Source organism: Marasmius oreades, chromosome 8, assembly GCF_018924745.1.
Source record: "Marasmius oreades isolate 03SP1 chromosome 8, whole genome shotgun sequence".
Classification (NCBI taxonomy): Eukaryota; Fungi; Basidiomycota; class Agaricomycetes; order Agaricales; family Marasmiaceae; genus Marasmius; species Marasmius oreades.
In genome coordinates, this window is record NC_057330.1 from 1,272,255 (window position 1) to 1,288,357 (window position 16,103).

The following is a 16,103-nucleotide window of genomic DNA, read 5'->3' on the forward strand; positions in this document are numbered from 1 at the left end:
GATCATTTACGGGATAATACCATATCCTTGGCGTATTCAGTGGGCACTTGTGGCCGTTCTCATACGAACTCGTCGCACGGCACAAATGACACGTCGACATTGGAGTCACGGGGTGGATATACCCGGCTTGACTACGAATTCGAATCCCATTTTCAACTTTCTCTCCCCTTCTCTGACGTTTGGCTTGTCGGGTACGGTTCTCTGGTCTTATTATTTTTCGAACGATGGCCAAAGGGCTATTTGCGAACTTTAAAGGCGTCGATGCCTTCGGCAAGGTATTTACCTCCACCTAGTAATCTGTCCTCCGTTCGGTGCTCTAAAATTTGTTGTAGACCACGGACGATGTTAAAGTGAAAACCCGGACTGGTGCTTTCTGTATGTGTTCACATTTAACGTCTGTTGGCAAGAGTTGACGCGCCAGTCCGTTTTTCGAAGTAACACTACTCTCTGCGGCCATTATCTTGGCCTTTTCCATGATGGAGTTCATAGACTACCGGAGAGTTTATATTGACACATCATTAGTGGTCGACAGAAGTAGGGGAGAGAAGTTGACAGTCAACTTGAATGTCACTTTCCCCAGAGTGCCATGCTATCGTGCGTTATTTATTCCCATCAGGTCTTCCTTCTAAACACATTCTCTGTCTTTCTGACAGTCTTGAGTCTGGACGTGATGGATATCAGTGGAGAAACCCAGAGAGACATCTCGCATAATGTCTTGAAGAAGCGTGTGGACCATAACGGTGTCGCTGTACCAAACTCGTTCAGTGCCGACCTTCGGAATGACGTTGATAAGATGAATGCCCAACGTGACCCCGGCTATTGTGGTTCTTGCTATGGTGGATTGGAACCTGCCAGTGGATGTTGTCAAACATGTGAAGATGTCCGTATGGCGTATGTGAACCGTGGATGGAGTTTTACAAACCCAGAAGCGATTGAACAGGTTCGTGATTTGTTTCAGATTCCGGTTAGATTTTTGCTGAAAGACAACTCCCATGTTCTCTACAGTGTAAGAACGAAGGATGGGCCGAGAAGCTGCGTGACCAAGCAAACGAAGGGTGCAACATCGCAGGCCGTATACGTGTGAACAAAGTTATCGGAAACATTCATTTGTCTCCCGGTAAATCATTCCAAACGAGCGGACGGAGTTATTATGAATTGGTGCCCTACCTTCGAGATGACGGAAATAGGCACGACTTCTCGCATACCATTCACAAGTTTGCATTTGAGGGTAAGTTATTGTACATTTCTAATACCAAAATGTTAATCTACTTCACCCCATTAGGTGACGATGAATATGATTGGTACAAAGCAGAAGCAGGTCGTGAGATGAAGAAACGTCTCGGCCTTGGCGAGAATCCTTTGGACGGTGCTACGGGAATGGTAAGCAATCACACTGCTCTCCGTATTCCTTATTTGGACGCAAAAGGGTAACTGATCGCGATTTTAGACCAACAAAGCAGCATTCATGTTCCAGTACTTCCTTAAAGTCGTGTCCACACAATTCCGAACTCTTGATGGCAAGATTGTACGCTCTCTCATACGCTTCAGAATGAATTTTTCTTAATTTAGTTACCCTCTACCGCTAGATCAACACTCATCAATACAGTGTAACGCAATTTGAACGCGACCTAGAGGAGGGTAATCAAGGTGATACACCTCAGGGAATACATCTACAACACGGTGTTGCTGGCGTTCCTGGTATGTCAATTCAAACTCCTACTTTTGTTTTCTAAACTCAACTCCGTTTTCAGGTGCCTTCTTCAACTTTGAGATTTCTCCAATCCTCGTGTTGCATTCCGACACTAGGCAGTCTTTCGCCCATTTCATCACATCGTATGTTCACCTTTAAATATTACTCTCAGCGCTGGGGACTGACGGATCTATGACAACCGCAGGACTTGTGCAATCGTTGGTGGTGTCTTGACGGTTGCTTCACTTATCGACAGTGTGCTTTTCGCCACGACAAAGGCATTGAAGAAATCAGGCGGCGGAAGCACGAATGGTATCGGTGCAGGCTATGGAACTAAAATGATGTAGAAAAACATGGCTAAACCACCTACTTTCCCTGTATTACAGTCCGGAGAATGTATCCCATTTACAAGCCAACCAATTGCGTTCATGAGTCTAGATCATGGGAGAAAAGTCACATTACTAGTGTCATCAAAGTACAATAGACGGAAGTCAATAAGGATAACCAGTTGTTCACAAAAGTACAAGTACAAGGGAGGGCGGGAGGTGTCGCGTCGCTATAATTGTATGTAGGACAATGTCAAATCGGATAATTCAGACCCGTCTCTTCGTAGACGGTTTAATGTGCGAATTATTCCATTTACGCTTTTTGGCTGTTGGGGGAGTTGCAACAGTACGCTTGGAGGTGGAGGCAGAAGTGGAAGCTTGATGATCTTCAAGGCAGGTCTGGGTGATCGTGAGCTCAAGTTGGAGGATATGATAACGATAACATACTTGAGAGGTAATCATAAGCTCGTCATCTTCTTCGACGCCTTCCTCCTCCTGGATAATGGGTCTATCTTGGACATCACCATCAAACAATTCATTGTCGTCATCTGCTACCTCAGAAAAACGCTTGCGAGCGTTCTTCCACCCTTTATCCCTGATTACTCGATGTTGAATTGGTGGAGGAGAAAAATCTTCAGGTGCGGCGGGCGACGATTCTCCCAACGGCTCGTATTCCGACTCCGATTCTTCCTTTACGGGAATTACAGCGTGAACCCTGCGAATCAACCTGGTATGAACGACTGACGGGGGCTGTTCCGTCTTCGTCTTCGTAACAGTTGTCATAGTAGGATCAACAGGATTCGACTTTCGTTGTTTAATCATGACCCTGTCGGCAACAGCTTGATCGGGGGACTTGAAAACCTTGGTCGTCTTGGGCATCGGTGTTTTCCTTCGTTGAGTTGCAGAACGAGGAGTCGGATGACGGAAGGTTTCAGCCGGTTCTGGAGAACTACAGGAATCAGGAAGCCTCCTCTTCTCCTTGGTCGCGGTCGCTTCATCGCTGTCGGCGTATCTGGAAACGGGTGTCAATGGGGCTGGCGCTACATTCATGGTTGTTTGAGTCTATTATGAATAAAGAAAGGTTTTAGGTGCTGATTTTTTTTCGATATGCCTTGCCTCGTGACGCACGTTCAATCGTTCCTTGTATTCCTCCAGTCTCGACGTCAAAGTACAACGAGCCTCTTCCACTCGTAGGAAGTGTTCCTGCCAATTTCGAGCTTGATCTTTCCACCAATTCATATCCTTTTTGAATTGTACGATGGTTCCAGCTTGTTCGGCGATCTGTTAGGACAAGTTTGAGTCAACCTTTCAATATTGATGAGGAGAATGGGAGACGGCGCCCTAACCGTGTTTTCAGACTGCTTGAGCTTTTGAGTTCGCATTAGTAGGCTCCCTTCGTATTGATAGCGGAAGTAATGGGACTGACCAACGCTCCTAGGGTTTCCACTTCGTGCTTCCGCTCCTGAGCTTCAAGCTGAGCTTCATGCAATCGTCTGATCGCGCTGTCGCGTTCGGTGCGCGTGCGAGAAACTTCTTCAACTAGTCGAGAGACAGAATCTTGATACTTTGTCTCCATCTCTGAGAACTTGATGACAGGTAGGGATAAGTTAATGACCATGTCAACCACCAAAGTAGAGTACACACTGCAGAGAGAACAGTTTGGGAAACTGAGGACAGAGAATCTGCGATGCGAGGAGTTAATTTGGCTGTACATGAAGGGATATCCATCGCTGTTATAAGAAACAGATAATGAGAGGTTTCATACAGCCTCGGGAAGCCCGAAGCTTGAAGCGGCGAGAAGGTAGTGTGACAAATGATGGTCAGACCAAATACGCGGTCACTTTACAAGCTGAGCACAAACAAATAAACGCCCACAAGCACCCATGTACACGTTACATTCCCCCTGCAGTTCATGATTTCCTCAGACTCCTCAAAAGCTGCTTACGTTGCTCTCCTAACCTGGCTTGCTGTTCTGTATTGACCACGTCATTCTCTGGCATGCACTATGAACTAGTACGACTTACCGCGAAGGACAGCATCCACCATCGTAGTACGAGCTTGATGGTTTTCTTTGACTGTCTCGATGATTACATTTGGATCTGGGGGGGATGGAAGTCAGTGTACGTGAAGCCTGCAGTCGTTCATACCTGCTCCTTCAGAACCCATACTCGGAGTTAAATTCGAAAGTAGTGGCCCGTGGTTCTGTACAGCTGGTCCCATGTTCTTCACCTGAGCCAACAAATGCTCAAGTCTCTCATCCCTCTCTTTCCTTCGAACACTTTTCCTCTCCGCCCTTCGTTCCATCTCCTCTAGACAAACCCGAGTGTCTTCAATTTGAACTCGTAGTTTGTCATGTAGGGACTGTAGACCCGCGGATATATCGTGATCTTCGTTTTGCTCTCTGACATTTGTTTTATCCACCATTGCTGGTTCAAATGGGGCTACAGGCCCACATGGTGAAATCATAATACTCAGATCCAGTAATCGCTACATACCTGTACTTAGACTGTGTTTATCGAGTCGGGGATCCTAGGGTTGCAGGGTTGTTCTCGGCAGGTAAAGGGAGTAATGATGCAAAGGCTAAACAAACTTTCTTGAGTACATAGAAAAATACAACTTGGGGGTATTTACACAATTGCAACTGGTCCATTAGTGAGGTATAGAGGTAATTTCAACAATTCGACGTTGAATAACGCCGTAGTGCTCTTTCAACTATTCCAGATTGCAGCCTAAGTTGGTAGGTTTCGGAGGGTGTCGCCTGTCGGCGGAGAGACAGGGTTCTGATGTAAAAGCATGAGTGAGGGTCAAGAGAGATTCTTAAGAGAACGAACAAGCGACATGCCTATAATAATTGTAGCATTAATTCATTTCGTTGAACGATAGGATGGATTAGCGAAGACATACCAGGACGTTGGATAACGTTAGCGAAACGGGTACAAAGACGCCATTGTATTCGCGAGATGTACTAGACGTGTTTTAGTTGGGCAATACGCGTGAAAAGAAAGAAAACCAGTACTTGCCTCAGGTAATTCCAAGCGATTCCAATATTCACAGTCGACATCAAGACGAATACCACAGATCCTGCCGATAACTAAAGTCAGTGTTATGGACCAATTAAGCTTGGGTAATCGGAGACCTTGGAAAATGAAGAGGCGGCCAAGTCGGCCTTGTGTACTCCGTATTCGAAAAGAGTGCTGCGTAGCCGGAGAGGTTGAGTAATACATCGATACAAAACCAAGAAAGAACACACGGCGACGATGATAACCATCATGCAAAGATCCATTAGAAAAGCGCTAACCATAACCATCTGGAGGTGATGAGGTTGAGTGGTGGCTAGCATCGATTGCGCATGGTCTGTACTCACACCAGGTTTGAAGGATGGAGTACCCTCTGGTGCATCAAGATCGGTTCCAAAACAGCCCGAATCGCCATAAAACGCATGGACTGCTGGATGGACTGAGGGTAACCGTCGGCCAATGTGAGAGAAAACATTTGGTAGTGAAGCACTCACTGTTAAAATTTGCGCCAAAAACCCATGCATCGGCAGCCACGAATCCCAGAAGACAGAGAATTAGAAAGAAAAGGACGTAAGAGTTTCTTCCGGTGAAGGCCCACGTCCGGACGATCATCACGACTAGAGAGCGCAGTGTCTTGGAATGGGAATGAACGCATCGAGGTGGGTTATGCATACCTTGTGGAAACAAGTGCTGGACATGATTTTGGTTGGTTAGGACGAGGGAGAAAAGAGGACAGAGAAGGACACACAAACAAAGTCATGAGACCATACAAAGGGTGAACGAGGTCTTCACAGAGGTGCTCTGCATGGTTACCGAGAAAGAGCCATACATAGATTGGAAAGAAGAGTAGGACAAAGTAGCGACAGAGGATGAATGCACATTTGATTGCCGTCCATTGAGGGGTCATCCATACCTGCAAAGTTGAATTAACGAGGAAGACGAGGAAGTGGAAACAGAAAGTAAAAGTAACGTACTAGGTCGTATTCCTCGTCGATAGAAATGACCCAGTCATAGATAGCCACGGTATAACCCGCTAGCCGCGTAATAAGCGTTGACCGATTGTAAATGAGGAAGGGATCACGAACCCAAAGTAGAGTACCGCCCACTACGAAAAGTCAGAGGGATTGAAATGAAGGAGAGAACGAGACTGACACACGAATAGACCTTGCACCTGTTTCTACCAAATCTACCACATCCATGGTAGAAACAAGGGACCTGAGTGACTTTACAAAAGGCGCGGTCGCTGTCAGAAATTTGAAGAGACATCAAGAAACTCTATTGCCGGTGCGGCAGGAAAACATACAACTTTCGCTCCCATTTCGGAAAGTAAACTGACAGACCCATATGTGCAATATCATGCCATTATTTTCTCATTGTCATGTGGGCTTGCATTAATATTAAATTAAATATAGGTAACTACTCCGATGGACAGCGACGATTTATACAATCACAAATTCCATGTCTGCATCCGAATCACAGTCTTCCATTTCTATATCTGGTTTCCCCTCGGTTCCCTCGACGGTCTGCACGCCATTACGAGACAACTCTGTTTTATTGTCACCGTGGATCTCTCCCTCCCTCTCATCTCCGACTAGATCCTCCTGCAAAATCTCACCAAGCTGAACGACAAGTAGGGCCAACTGAGCTTGAAGTTCCCCACGAACGTTTTCATCTCGGTCACCACCTTGTAACGACGAGCTTGTATCAACCGCCACGTCCGTATTAGCTACAGAGGTAGTTTCCGTTTCATCGTTCACTTCTAGCAATCCACCGAAATTGATCGCTTTCAAGATGTGTTGAGCCGCCTCAAACACATCACCCACATCTCCGGTCCCTTCCTCCAGCGCAGGCCCACTCGCACTCGATTGTGGTCCTGATGCAGGAGGTCCGGTCCGCGCTGCAGATGGAGGAGTATAATTGCTATAACCAAACATCTGCTGTGGCCGATCATTGGTACTACTAGTGTTGGTGAAAGTTGATGGTGCAGGACTTCCTCGCAAAAGTGGGGTATTCGTGAACGGAGGCGGTCGTCCTTGAGATGTGCCACGTCCACTTTGAACTTGAGGTCGACGTGTTCCCTTCCGTGGGGCCTGAAGAGATCCAAGTTGTGAGCGCACAGGCCATCATGACCGAGTATTATAAGAGCTTACACCTTCTGTTTTCCAGTCTGGATTAAGCCTGTATCTCCCGCTTTCGCTCTTCTCAAATCTTCCTTTCTTGAAAGCCTTTTGTAAAGCTTGACCCGCCGACGGTCGAAAATTCGATTGGACTGGGTACCGCGAGGCCATCCACGTCCAGAGATCCTTTGGAGCAAGGCCTTCAGACTCCTCACCGAGACCACTGAGAATTTCTACAATCATATCCTCATAGCTTGGAAGATCATCTGCATTCGCGTCAGCCACGGGTACGGGTGGTAGAGAAACCACTGGTGCTTTTGTTACAGGAGATGCTACTGAAGGGGGGAAACCCTGTAGGTGAGGAGCTGGAAAAGATACGCCGGAAGAAAAGGGGTAGCGTATGTGGGGATATGCACCCCATTGCTGAGGATAATATGATGCAAATTGGTAAGGTGATTGACCAGCGAAACCATAAGGCTGATGATTATAGCCCGATTGTGGGGGTCGAGGGGGGGCAGACGCTGCAGGTTGTGGTTGTGGTGCTGCCGGTAAGGAAGGTGCGGGTGTTGTGGGAGCAGGTAAAACTGGTGAAGGGTAAGGTGGTGGGGTAGTAGGAGCCGTTTCTGAGGGTGTATAATTTGCCGGTCGAGGCGGTGGTGGTGACTTTTCTGGCGCAGGAGGCTCTGGCTGCGGTGGCTTTGGGTTCACAGGTGTAGATCTCTGAGTTCTCTCTGCTCCATTTTTCTCATCAAGAGGGCCTAATAAAGAGTCCATGATTGGAAGTGGATCCTTTTTCTCGTCATTAGGTGGTTGCGAAGTCGATCCGTTTGTTTCTTGTTGAGAGCTTTCGCGTCGTTGCATAGAGCCAATCGCAGCATTCAGATCGACAGGCCATATCGTAGTTTTGATGTAAGGGGGTACATGGACATCGAATATTAGGCAAATTTCAATGATTTGCTGAGGTGATAGCAGAGCGAGATAGCGTCGTTTGAGTTCATAGTCTGCAGTGGATCAAGGATGAACGATTGAAGATATGGATACTGTGAATACTGACCAGAGGATTGCGGTTGTAGTTGGTGGAAAGGGAAAGGGTATGCTGGACTCAGCTGCATCGTTCCGACGAGCTGCACAGTTTGGAAAACAAGGTTTGCGGGATTGCTTCTCAAAGCCGATGCCTTGCCGAAGAACTTTCCCGCGCCACTACCGCGTCGCTTATATTCTTGGACTGAAGCTTCGATTTTTAATTATACCTGACTAGGATCCTTACCTATTGACAAGGAGCACGTCATAACTTCAGTACTTCTTGTTAGAGAGCTCCTGACTTGATGTTCAGGAGTGTAAGAGGGGTTATATCTTGAACTTCAGAAGCTATGTACAAGAGTGAATCGCCAAGAGGGGGCAGATAGAAATAATATATGGCAGCCGATTATCCTATATATCCTATATATAATCCTATATTATAATCCTATATATAATGGGACAAAGAGACCTGATTATCAGCGATTATCAGCGATTATCTTGAAAAAATGATCTATGCGACAGGACCGGGGTAAATTAAAGCGGAGATCGAAATTTCCTGCGTGCACGACAATATCTATGTCCCCTCCCTTTGAGCTAATGTAGTATTTTTCAAGTTCCTGTTTATTCCTACTGTTATCTGACATGCATCTATACTTCAACTGTTATTAGATGTAACTTTTATATTCCCACACTCTTTTTTGGTAATAATTTGTCATCTCTCACTGTTTCTGTGGTCCCTCCTCTCCCCTTCTCTAACTGTACTATCTTGGTGGGGTTTTCCACAGGTTACAGGTTTTTCTGTGCATGGGACAGGGAGGGAATGGGGTAGGCCACCCTGTACAAAGTCCTGTACACAGTACAAGTCCTCTACCTGCTATTTATGTCACCCACTATACAATATGTACTGATTTGACACAGAATACTTTTCCCATGGGTTTGCACCTGTAAAATGGGATAGAGCATGGCCATACCTGCAGATAGGGAAGTTGGAACAGCACAGGTTGGTGGGTTTTCCTGTGCATGGGATGGGGCTGGAATGGATTAGTCACCCTGTACAAGTCCCATACCCACCATACTTTTTTCCATGGGTAACAGGTAGTAGAACAGGTGTAATTACGCCTCTGACACAGGATATTCACAGAACGGGTCATGTGACATGAATACAGTGGGCCAAGGGACACAAACTTTCCCCCCATGGGTGATTCATGCTGTTCACTACCTGCAGAACTCCTACAGAGTGCAAGTAAGCAGGTGTATAAACATGCAAAAAAACTCGGCACAAAGGGCCGGGTCATAAGCTTGTATAAATTCTCCCACCTCCCCACCCGAGACTTTATTAAATTCGGGGAGGCGATGACAAGATACTGGCAGGAGACTCAGAGGCTGAAAGTACCATTAGGGGACAATTGTTTACGCCTGTTATGTCCAGGTTCAGAATATTACTGCCCACTTGGGCGTTATACCGCCGTGTATCCTCAATCCCTCAGGCTACCCCCCTGGGTCTCCCTTGTCACTTCTCTCCGTGTTTATTCGATCTGTATCTTTTGGCAGTCTCGCCCAGGTTCAAGTAAACCCTGTTCGGTTTCCTACCACCTCTCCATTCATCCACCCCTTAATAGCGTATTCTTAATCTTAGGCGGATTCGACTCTACCCTCTTCAGTCCTTATACTGGTTATCAAGGGCTTGTTTTGTCGCTAGGTTACTGGACATTATCTACTGCTGGTGCATATTACCTCTGTCTCGGAGGTTGGGGACACTGACCTCATTATGTTTATGTTTCCGTTAGATCACTGACAGTTTCTATTCCTTCTGTTTCACGAAATGCACACGTCTCAACACCTCAAAATCGACACTTCCCTCCCTTCCACGTTCAATACTTCTTCTGGTCTCCATAGTCCGAGTCCGGTCGCTCTGGCTTTGCCGGACTCACATCGTATGCGCACCGTATCCAATGCCTCGACTGCCTCATCTCTCGATATCGTATCTCCCAAGACCGTTTCGACCAATGTTTCTACCATTTCCCTTCCTCTTGCTTCTTCATCGAGCCGCTCTCCCTCTCCCAACGGCCTAGTGAGCCCGCTTTCTGGCGATGAAGAAGAGGAGCTGATGCCGGAATACGTATTAGCCATGCATGATTACACTCAACCTGAAGGATCGACATGTCTCTCTTTTCGTGCCGGCCAAGTCATTCATGTGCTGAACCGAGATTCGAGCGGATGGTGGGATGGTGAACTCGAAGGCAAACGGGGCTGGTTTCCCAGTAACTTCGTTAATGCAGAATTCGATGGGCGTGGGATTGAACATGAAGAAGAAGAAGAGACGTTCAATACTCGGATGCCAATAGTGAGTCCCTGACCGTTCTTCTCTACGTACCTAACAACTTGAACGTTAGGGAATACGAAAACATGTCCATTCTCGCTCGAACGCTTCGGCTCCCGCTGCCTCTTACGATTTTTACACACGTCCGTCGCCAAACTCTGATATGGAATCCTCTGTCCCTCCGATAATACTTCCACTGTATCACACCGTTGGGCTTCTTCAAAATGCTGCACGAACGAACCGGATACACCACTTCTCACCTTCGACAGCCACAATCATTAGCTGTGTTCGTGCCATCCTTACTTCAACGGACACGCTCAACAAGGATGCACCGATTCTCCGCTCATATCCTTCTTTAGCAAATGAGAGGAAGCATGTGTTGTCCACACTAGCTTCCCTTGTTGCTCAGACGAAGCGAGCTTCTGAAGAGGATATTGATGAAGACAATTTGGAGTTGGAGATCGATTCGATGTTGCGCATGGCGCAGCAGCTTTTTACCCTCATGCGAAGATTTCTAGCGGTCGCTGTCCAATGTGGTATCGAACTTTCACAACGCCGTGATTCTACTGTTACCCTAAGTCGGTTTCTGGGTGTAGAGGATTCGCACCAGGGCGATGACACGATCACGCATGATGATAAAGAAGGTCGGGTCGTAGCTGTGATTGTTGATAATGGCAGGACACCCACTAAAAGACTTGCCCGTGGACGACCGGGTACTCCTGGAGGACGTACCAAAAGTACGGGTGACCTTCGTACTCGGTTGAAACAGAACGAGTCAATGCCTCCTTTGCCATCGCGTGCTAATAGAGGGAAAGCACAGGGACAAGGCCACAAACAAGAAATGTCGGTCAGTAGTACTACATCTTCATCGTCGATATCGTCCCTGGGCACGACCACAAAGTCGACTAGAACGCCGTTCCCCTGTGGCCCGTGCACTGTTGCTCAAGCTCTTGATGCTCTCCGATACACGCATGATCATTTTCTCTCGACTATCGCGGCATTCATCGGGCATGCACACACACATTCCAGGGCGTCTCACGCCTCCAGTACGGGACATATGTACGAGCTCGTGAGCGAGATTGTAGAAATGTCGTGCAAGTTACTTGCCATTGTTGAAGCCGTTTTGCAGCACCCCGATGTGCCGAATCAGAAGCTTGTGCCATTGAGGGCTGCAAAAGAGACACTTTATGGTGTTACGAGCCAATTAGCTGAGTCTGTTCGGCTCCTTACTATACCTTTGGATTCTGGGATCTCTGAAGAGGAGGAGAAGCAATCAATCCTGCGGTATGCCACACTAGCATTGAGGTCGGGTGCAGATTTAGCAGCTGCAGTCAAGCTTTGCTTGAACCGGTCGCAAGGGGAACGACCGTTCGTATTAAACGTACCGTCGCTTGGGCAGTCGGGTGCTCCTTCCCATGTCTTCATCAAAGAGGATGGTCACCATGACCGAGAGGATGGCGTGAACGAAGAAGATGCGACCATTCAGCCGCCGTCGAATGGTGCGAGATACATACCGCTTCGTGTAACAGGCTCTTCTGGTTCCGAAAGTAGCGATGATCCTGCGAAATCCTTGTCTTCGAGATCTGGCGATACGGATCTGACGTTACCTGAGGACAAGAAACCTCCTCCATTATTGATCTCACATGCACCTGTCGAACCAGATCTAGCCTCTCCAACGTCGTTGATGCGTACGGATGAAGATGGTGCTACGACATGGGAGGGGAGTATTCGGAGTTATCCGGAGCAAAAACTGTACAATGGCAAGTTACCAGGATTATTGCCCGAGCTTCCTTCTCCTGTTCCCGACTTTGTCGTTGATCCTGTGGGGTACATTTTCCGCCCAGATCATGCACATGATGATGTTGCCTACAACACCGAGGATGTCCTTGTTGGCGCAACTCTAAATGTTCTCGTCGAAAGGTTGACACCACATGGAAGCATCGTCGACCCTGCGTTTTCTGCCGTCTTTTTCATGACATTCCGACTTTTCTGTACACCCATCGAGCTCGTCGAGGCGTTGATCTCGCGGTATAACCTCAATAAACCTGAGGGTTTATCTCGAGAACATGATTTGATATGGCAACAGCGAAAGGGGATTCCGGTGCGATTAAGGGTATCCAACTTCATCAAGCTTTGGCTTGAGTCGTACTGGAGACCCGACTCGGATAACGTTGCTTTACCATTACTTGACAACTTCACTCAGGATGGACTTTTGACGATGTTTCCTGGGCCAGCTGAACGGATACTTGAGATGATTCGGATGTATGCCCTTCGTCGGGATCCACTGATCAGTCCTAAAGGTGACCGGACGCGTGACCCTGGAATGCTTTTGAATCCGCCTCCTGCGGCTGGAGCGTTCGCAATAGAGATTCCAAGGCCTACGATGACGAAGGCGTTGCTTGCAGCGTTGAGAGCGAGAAGCTTCAAGTCGATAGTCATCACCGATTTTGATGCTATGGAGCTGGCCAGGCAGCTGACGATCATGGAATGCACCCTTTATTGTGCTATACAACCTGAGGAAGTTTTGGAGTCCGGTCAGGAAGGTGCGAAGCCAGCGGTCAACGTGAAGGCTGTTTCTTCTTTGAGTACTGCTATTACGGGGTGGGTTGCCGAGTGTATACTTGACGAGCGGGATATGAAGAAGCGTACGACGCTGGTTAAGTTCTTTCTCAAGGTTGCCGATGTAAGTGCCTGCTTTCTTTTCGGCGTTGCTTCATTTCCGATGATGACCCTTGTCAAACAGAAGTGCGTCGGGCTGCAAAATTACAGTACTTTCCGGTCTATTTTGGCTGCTCTCGATTCTTCCACGATCTCCCGCCTTCACCAAACGTGGAACGTAAGTCGTCGACTACTTAGCTCTTTGAACACCAAGACTGACATCTTCCTCGTAGGGTCTACCTCAAAAGAGCAAGGTTCAATTAGAAGTTATGCGGAGATTGGCTGACCATAGTCGTAATTATCGGGAATATCGCTCAAGGCTGCGGAACACTGCGCCACCCGCGGTACCTTTCCTTGGTAACCTTTCGTTGTCCGCGTAATATAGCTAGATCTAATTGCGTTCATTTAGGACTATACCTCACCGACATCACTTTTTGTAGAGAAGGCAATCCCTCACACCGTGCCTCCCCTTACAATCCGGACAAAAAGCTTCTCAACTTTAACAAGTACCATAAACTTGCGAGAATCGTTCAAGGTTGGTTCCGGTTATGAATTCTCATGGTGACATCTAATGAACGTGTTCGTGGGCAGATATGCAGCGTTTCCAAGTATCCTATAATTTGAAAGCCATCTCCGAGGTTCAGGAGTATCTTAATTTTGTGTTCCAAAACTCGCGGAAGAAGGGCGACTTACAAGACCTTTATCGCCGGAGGTATGTTACACGGAATGGACTTGTATTACTCATGCTAACCATGTGTTGTAAGTTTGTTGGTCGAACCCAAACAGCCTGCCGACACACCTCCATCTTCACAGTTATTCGCCTGGACACGTTCTCAGTCACAAAGTTCATTAGCTCCGCCTCCATCGTCATAATACCAAGTACATTATGCTTACCCACTACTTTTCCTACTAGGCATTGCTGCCCGACTTACACAACTACATTTCCCCCCCCCCCTTTTTCCTCAGTGTATGGTTGTTCTTGTTTTTTCGTGGATTTGGTCTTTTTGTCGATATCTGTCTCTATATCACATTATTTACTTGTTTGCATCGCATTGTTTCTCTATACATTTACCATACGTATACTTGTCCCCATCTCTTGATTTATCATATTGTCGTCTAGCTGTGTAATTTTTGCTCCTCTTTCACGGGCCTGACGATGTTGGTCTTGGCCAATTGATTTACATGTTGTATGATAGCGTGCATCTAAGCATCATCGACCGAAAACCTGCATGTCATCACGAGAGAGAACGGCAGGGACCAAATGAGGTTCAGTAGGTCCCAGTCTCCGATTCTAAGTGTAAACTCGATAATTTAGTGCTCGTCAGTATGGCCCTTTGAGTGGCTATATTTCGTCACGTAGAAGCTGACTGGGTTGGATTTCCTTCGTCGAAGACCCTCAGGAGAGATGTCAGGATAAGTAGTAGAGGTAACACCAGGACCCTATTATGGTTTCGAATTAAGAAAGTGAACGATCCGAAGGAATGAAGGAGAACATACAAAGTCATACACGAATGGTCGCCTTTCCGTCACTCCAAATAAACGGGAACTTTCTAATACGATACTATACACCGGCGAGCGATCGTTCCCTGGAGCGTATACACTCCATCCTGAACGTGGTGATCGTATATCCCAGAAAGACACGACGCTGTGGCGGGCGGATCCAGCAGCGACGTGGCTCGCGGTACCCCCTCCGCTCGACACAGAGTAGATGGGGTCGTACGACCAGGGATCGTGAAGGCTCATAACTGGAGCCAAAGTCGAGGGTGTTCCAACTCTGGACTCCCGTGAAGATGAACGTAAGTCGTAACAACGAACGATTCCGTCGAACCATCCTGAAACAACGATTTGAGGAGATGCTCCCCAAGGAGAGGATAATGGAGCTCGGGAGATTCCGTACACAGCGGAGGGCGTAAAATTATTTCGTTTTACCCCAAGAATCGCGGTGGGAGAAGGGGATAGGCCACCTTGAAGGATTGAGTGAACAATAAGGGGTGTTCCTGAGGATGCGCCGAGAGCAACGAAGGGAGAGGGAGAGTTCATGGATAGAAAAGAACTCCAGCTTCTCCTACCGAGGTTAATGCAAGATGACGTCGGATTGAAGAGGGAGGGATCCGTCAATCTAACTCGCCCTGCGGCCGACAATGAGAGGACGGATGTCCTTTGAGAGGAAATGCTCTCAATGAGGTCTCCTTCTTCTGATAAAGGAAGGATCTGAGGTGTAAGAATACCTGTCTGTGGGTGGGTGGATAGATAGACTTTGGCAATCGTCCCGTCATGAAAGCCGCAGATCAATGTGCGGCCTAATCCACCATCTTCCATGAATGCCAAGGATGTGATATCACGCTGAACGCCATTTGTTGAGCTCAAGCAACACTGCCCTTCAAGTTTGACGGACGGAGTGTCACCACGAGTAGATATACCGAATTTGTATGAGTACAGGGTGGGACCAGCGGCAACCATCAGTCGTGATGTACTGATGGCAAGTGAGGGTTGTTGTTTTGGTCCCATCCACGCAGTAGAGAGTGGACGTGCAACAAAGCTACAGGAGTCCCAAGAAGCGGCAGTCAATGCATCGTATCGAACATGTAACCTGGGTTGCCATATCTGTCGGGACTTATGTAGACTGTGTGACGGCCGAGGATTGGAGCGACTATAGGATGTCCAGCCTATGGAATTAACCTGAACACTTTCCACAGTCAGTGACGGATATTCAGGCGGAATGGGGATCACTCACCCATGACCGAAGTGTCTTGCAGGTAATACAGAGTGATGAGAGTTCTGGAAGGGATAGCTCTTGGATGATAGCGATAATAATGTCGCCTGGAAGGTCGAGCAATGACATGAAGGAAGAAGGGGAAGATGTACTTTGACTCACTGCCGAAATGGACCGGTGAGCGTCTTATTTGAGGCGGGCGTATTTTCCAAAAACGGAAACCGAGTAGGCGATCAGTAGGA

The 16,103-nt window shown here is 47.5% G+C and overlaps 5 protein-coding genes across 5 annotated transcripts; 2 read left to right on the forward strand and 3 right to left on the reverse strand.

Annotated features, from left to right (window-relative positions):
* The first annotated feature begins 132 nt into the window (after positions 1-132).
* Positions 133-2,112, forward strand: E1B28_012322 (uncharacterized protein). Its single transcript, XM_043157416.1, has 10 exons — positions 133-275; positions 333-375; positions 436-594; positions 654-940; positions 1,006-1,228; positions 1,283-1,380; positions 1,448-1,525; positions 1,587-1,698; positions 1,752-1,833; positions 1,896-2,112. The coding sequence occupies exons 1-10, from the start codon at positions 225-227 to the stop codon at positions 2,035-2,037; spliced, it is 1,275 nt and encodes a 424-aa protein (XP_043004783.1). The 5' UTR covers positions 133-224; the 3' UTR covers positions 2,038-2,112.
* Positions 2,113-4,745: 2,633 nt separating this feature from the next.
* E1B28_012323 (uncharacterized protein) lies at positions 4,746-6,232 on the reverse strand (the record flags this gene model as incomplete). Its single annotated transcript, XM_043157417.1, has 8 exons — positions 4,746-4,796; positions 5,267-5,472; positions 5,528-5,650; positions 5,708-5,723; positions 5,782-5,946; positions 6,008-6,066; positions 6,119-6,138; positions 6,186-6,232. 8 exons carry the CDS (start codon positions 6,230-6,232, stop codon positions 4,746-4,748), a joined length of 687 nt encoding a protein of 228 aa, XP_043004784.1.
* Positions 6,233-6,412: 180 nt separating this feature from the next.
* E1B28_012324 (uncharacterized protein) lies at positions 6,413-8,529 on the reverse strand. Its single transcript, XM_043157418.1, has 3 exons — positions 8,205-8,529; positions 7,184-8,151; positions 6,413-7,123 (listed from the first exon to the last, which is right to left on the reverse strand). The coding sequence occupies exons 1-3, from the start codon at positions 8,260-8,262 to the stop codon at positions 6,473-6,475; spliced, it is 1,677 nt and encodes a 558-aa protein (XP_043004785.1). The 5' UTR covers positions 8,263-8,529; the 3' UTR covers positions 6,413-6,472.
* Positions 8,530-9,622: 1,093 nt separating this feature from the next.
* E1B28_012325 (uncharacterized protein) lies at positions 9,623-14,566 on the forward strand. Its single transcript, XM_043157419.1, has 8 exons — positions 9,623-9,893; positions 9,958-10,514; positions 10,564-13,173; positions 13,234-13,326; positions 13,382-13,505; positions 13,558-13,683; positions 13,740-13,860; positions 13,913-14,566. The coding sequence occupies exons 2-8, from the start codon at positions 9,993-9,995 to the stop codon at positions 14,019-14,021; spliced, it is 3,705 nt and encodes a 1,234-aa protein (XP_043004786.1). The 5' UTR covers positions 9,623-9,893; positions 9,958-9,992; the 3' UTR covers positions 14,022-14,566.
* E1B28_012326 (uncharacterized protein) lies at positions 14,460-15,990 on the reverse strand (the record flags this gene model as incomplete). The annotated part of the gene is made up of 3 exons (XM_043157420.1): positions 14,460-14,588; positions 14,646-15,827; positions 15,883-15,990. 3 exons carry the CDS (start codon positions 15,988-15,990, stop codon positions 14,460-14,462), a joined length of 1,419 nt encoding a protein of 472 aa, XP_043004787.1.
* Positions 15,991-16,103: the final 113 nt, after the last annotated feature.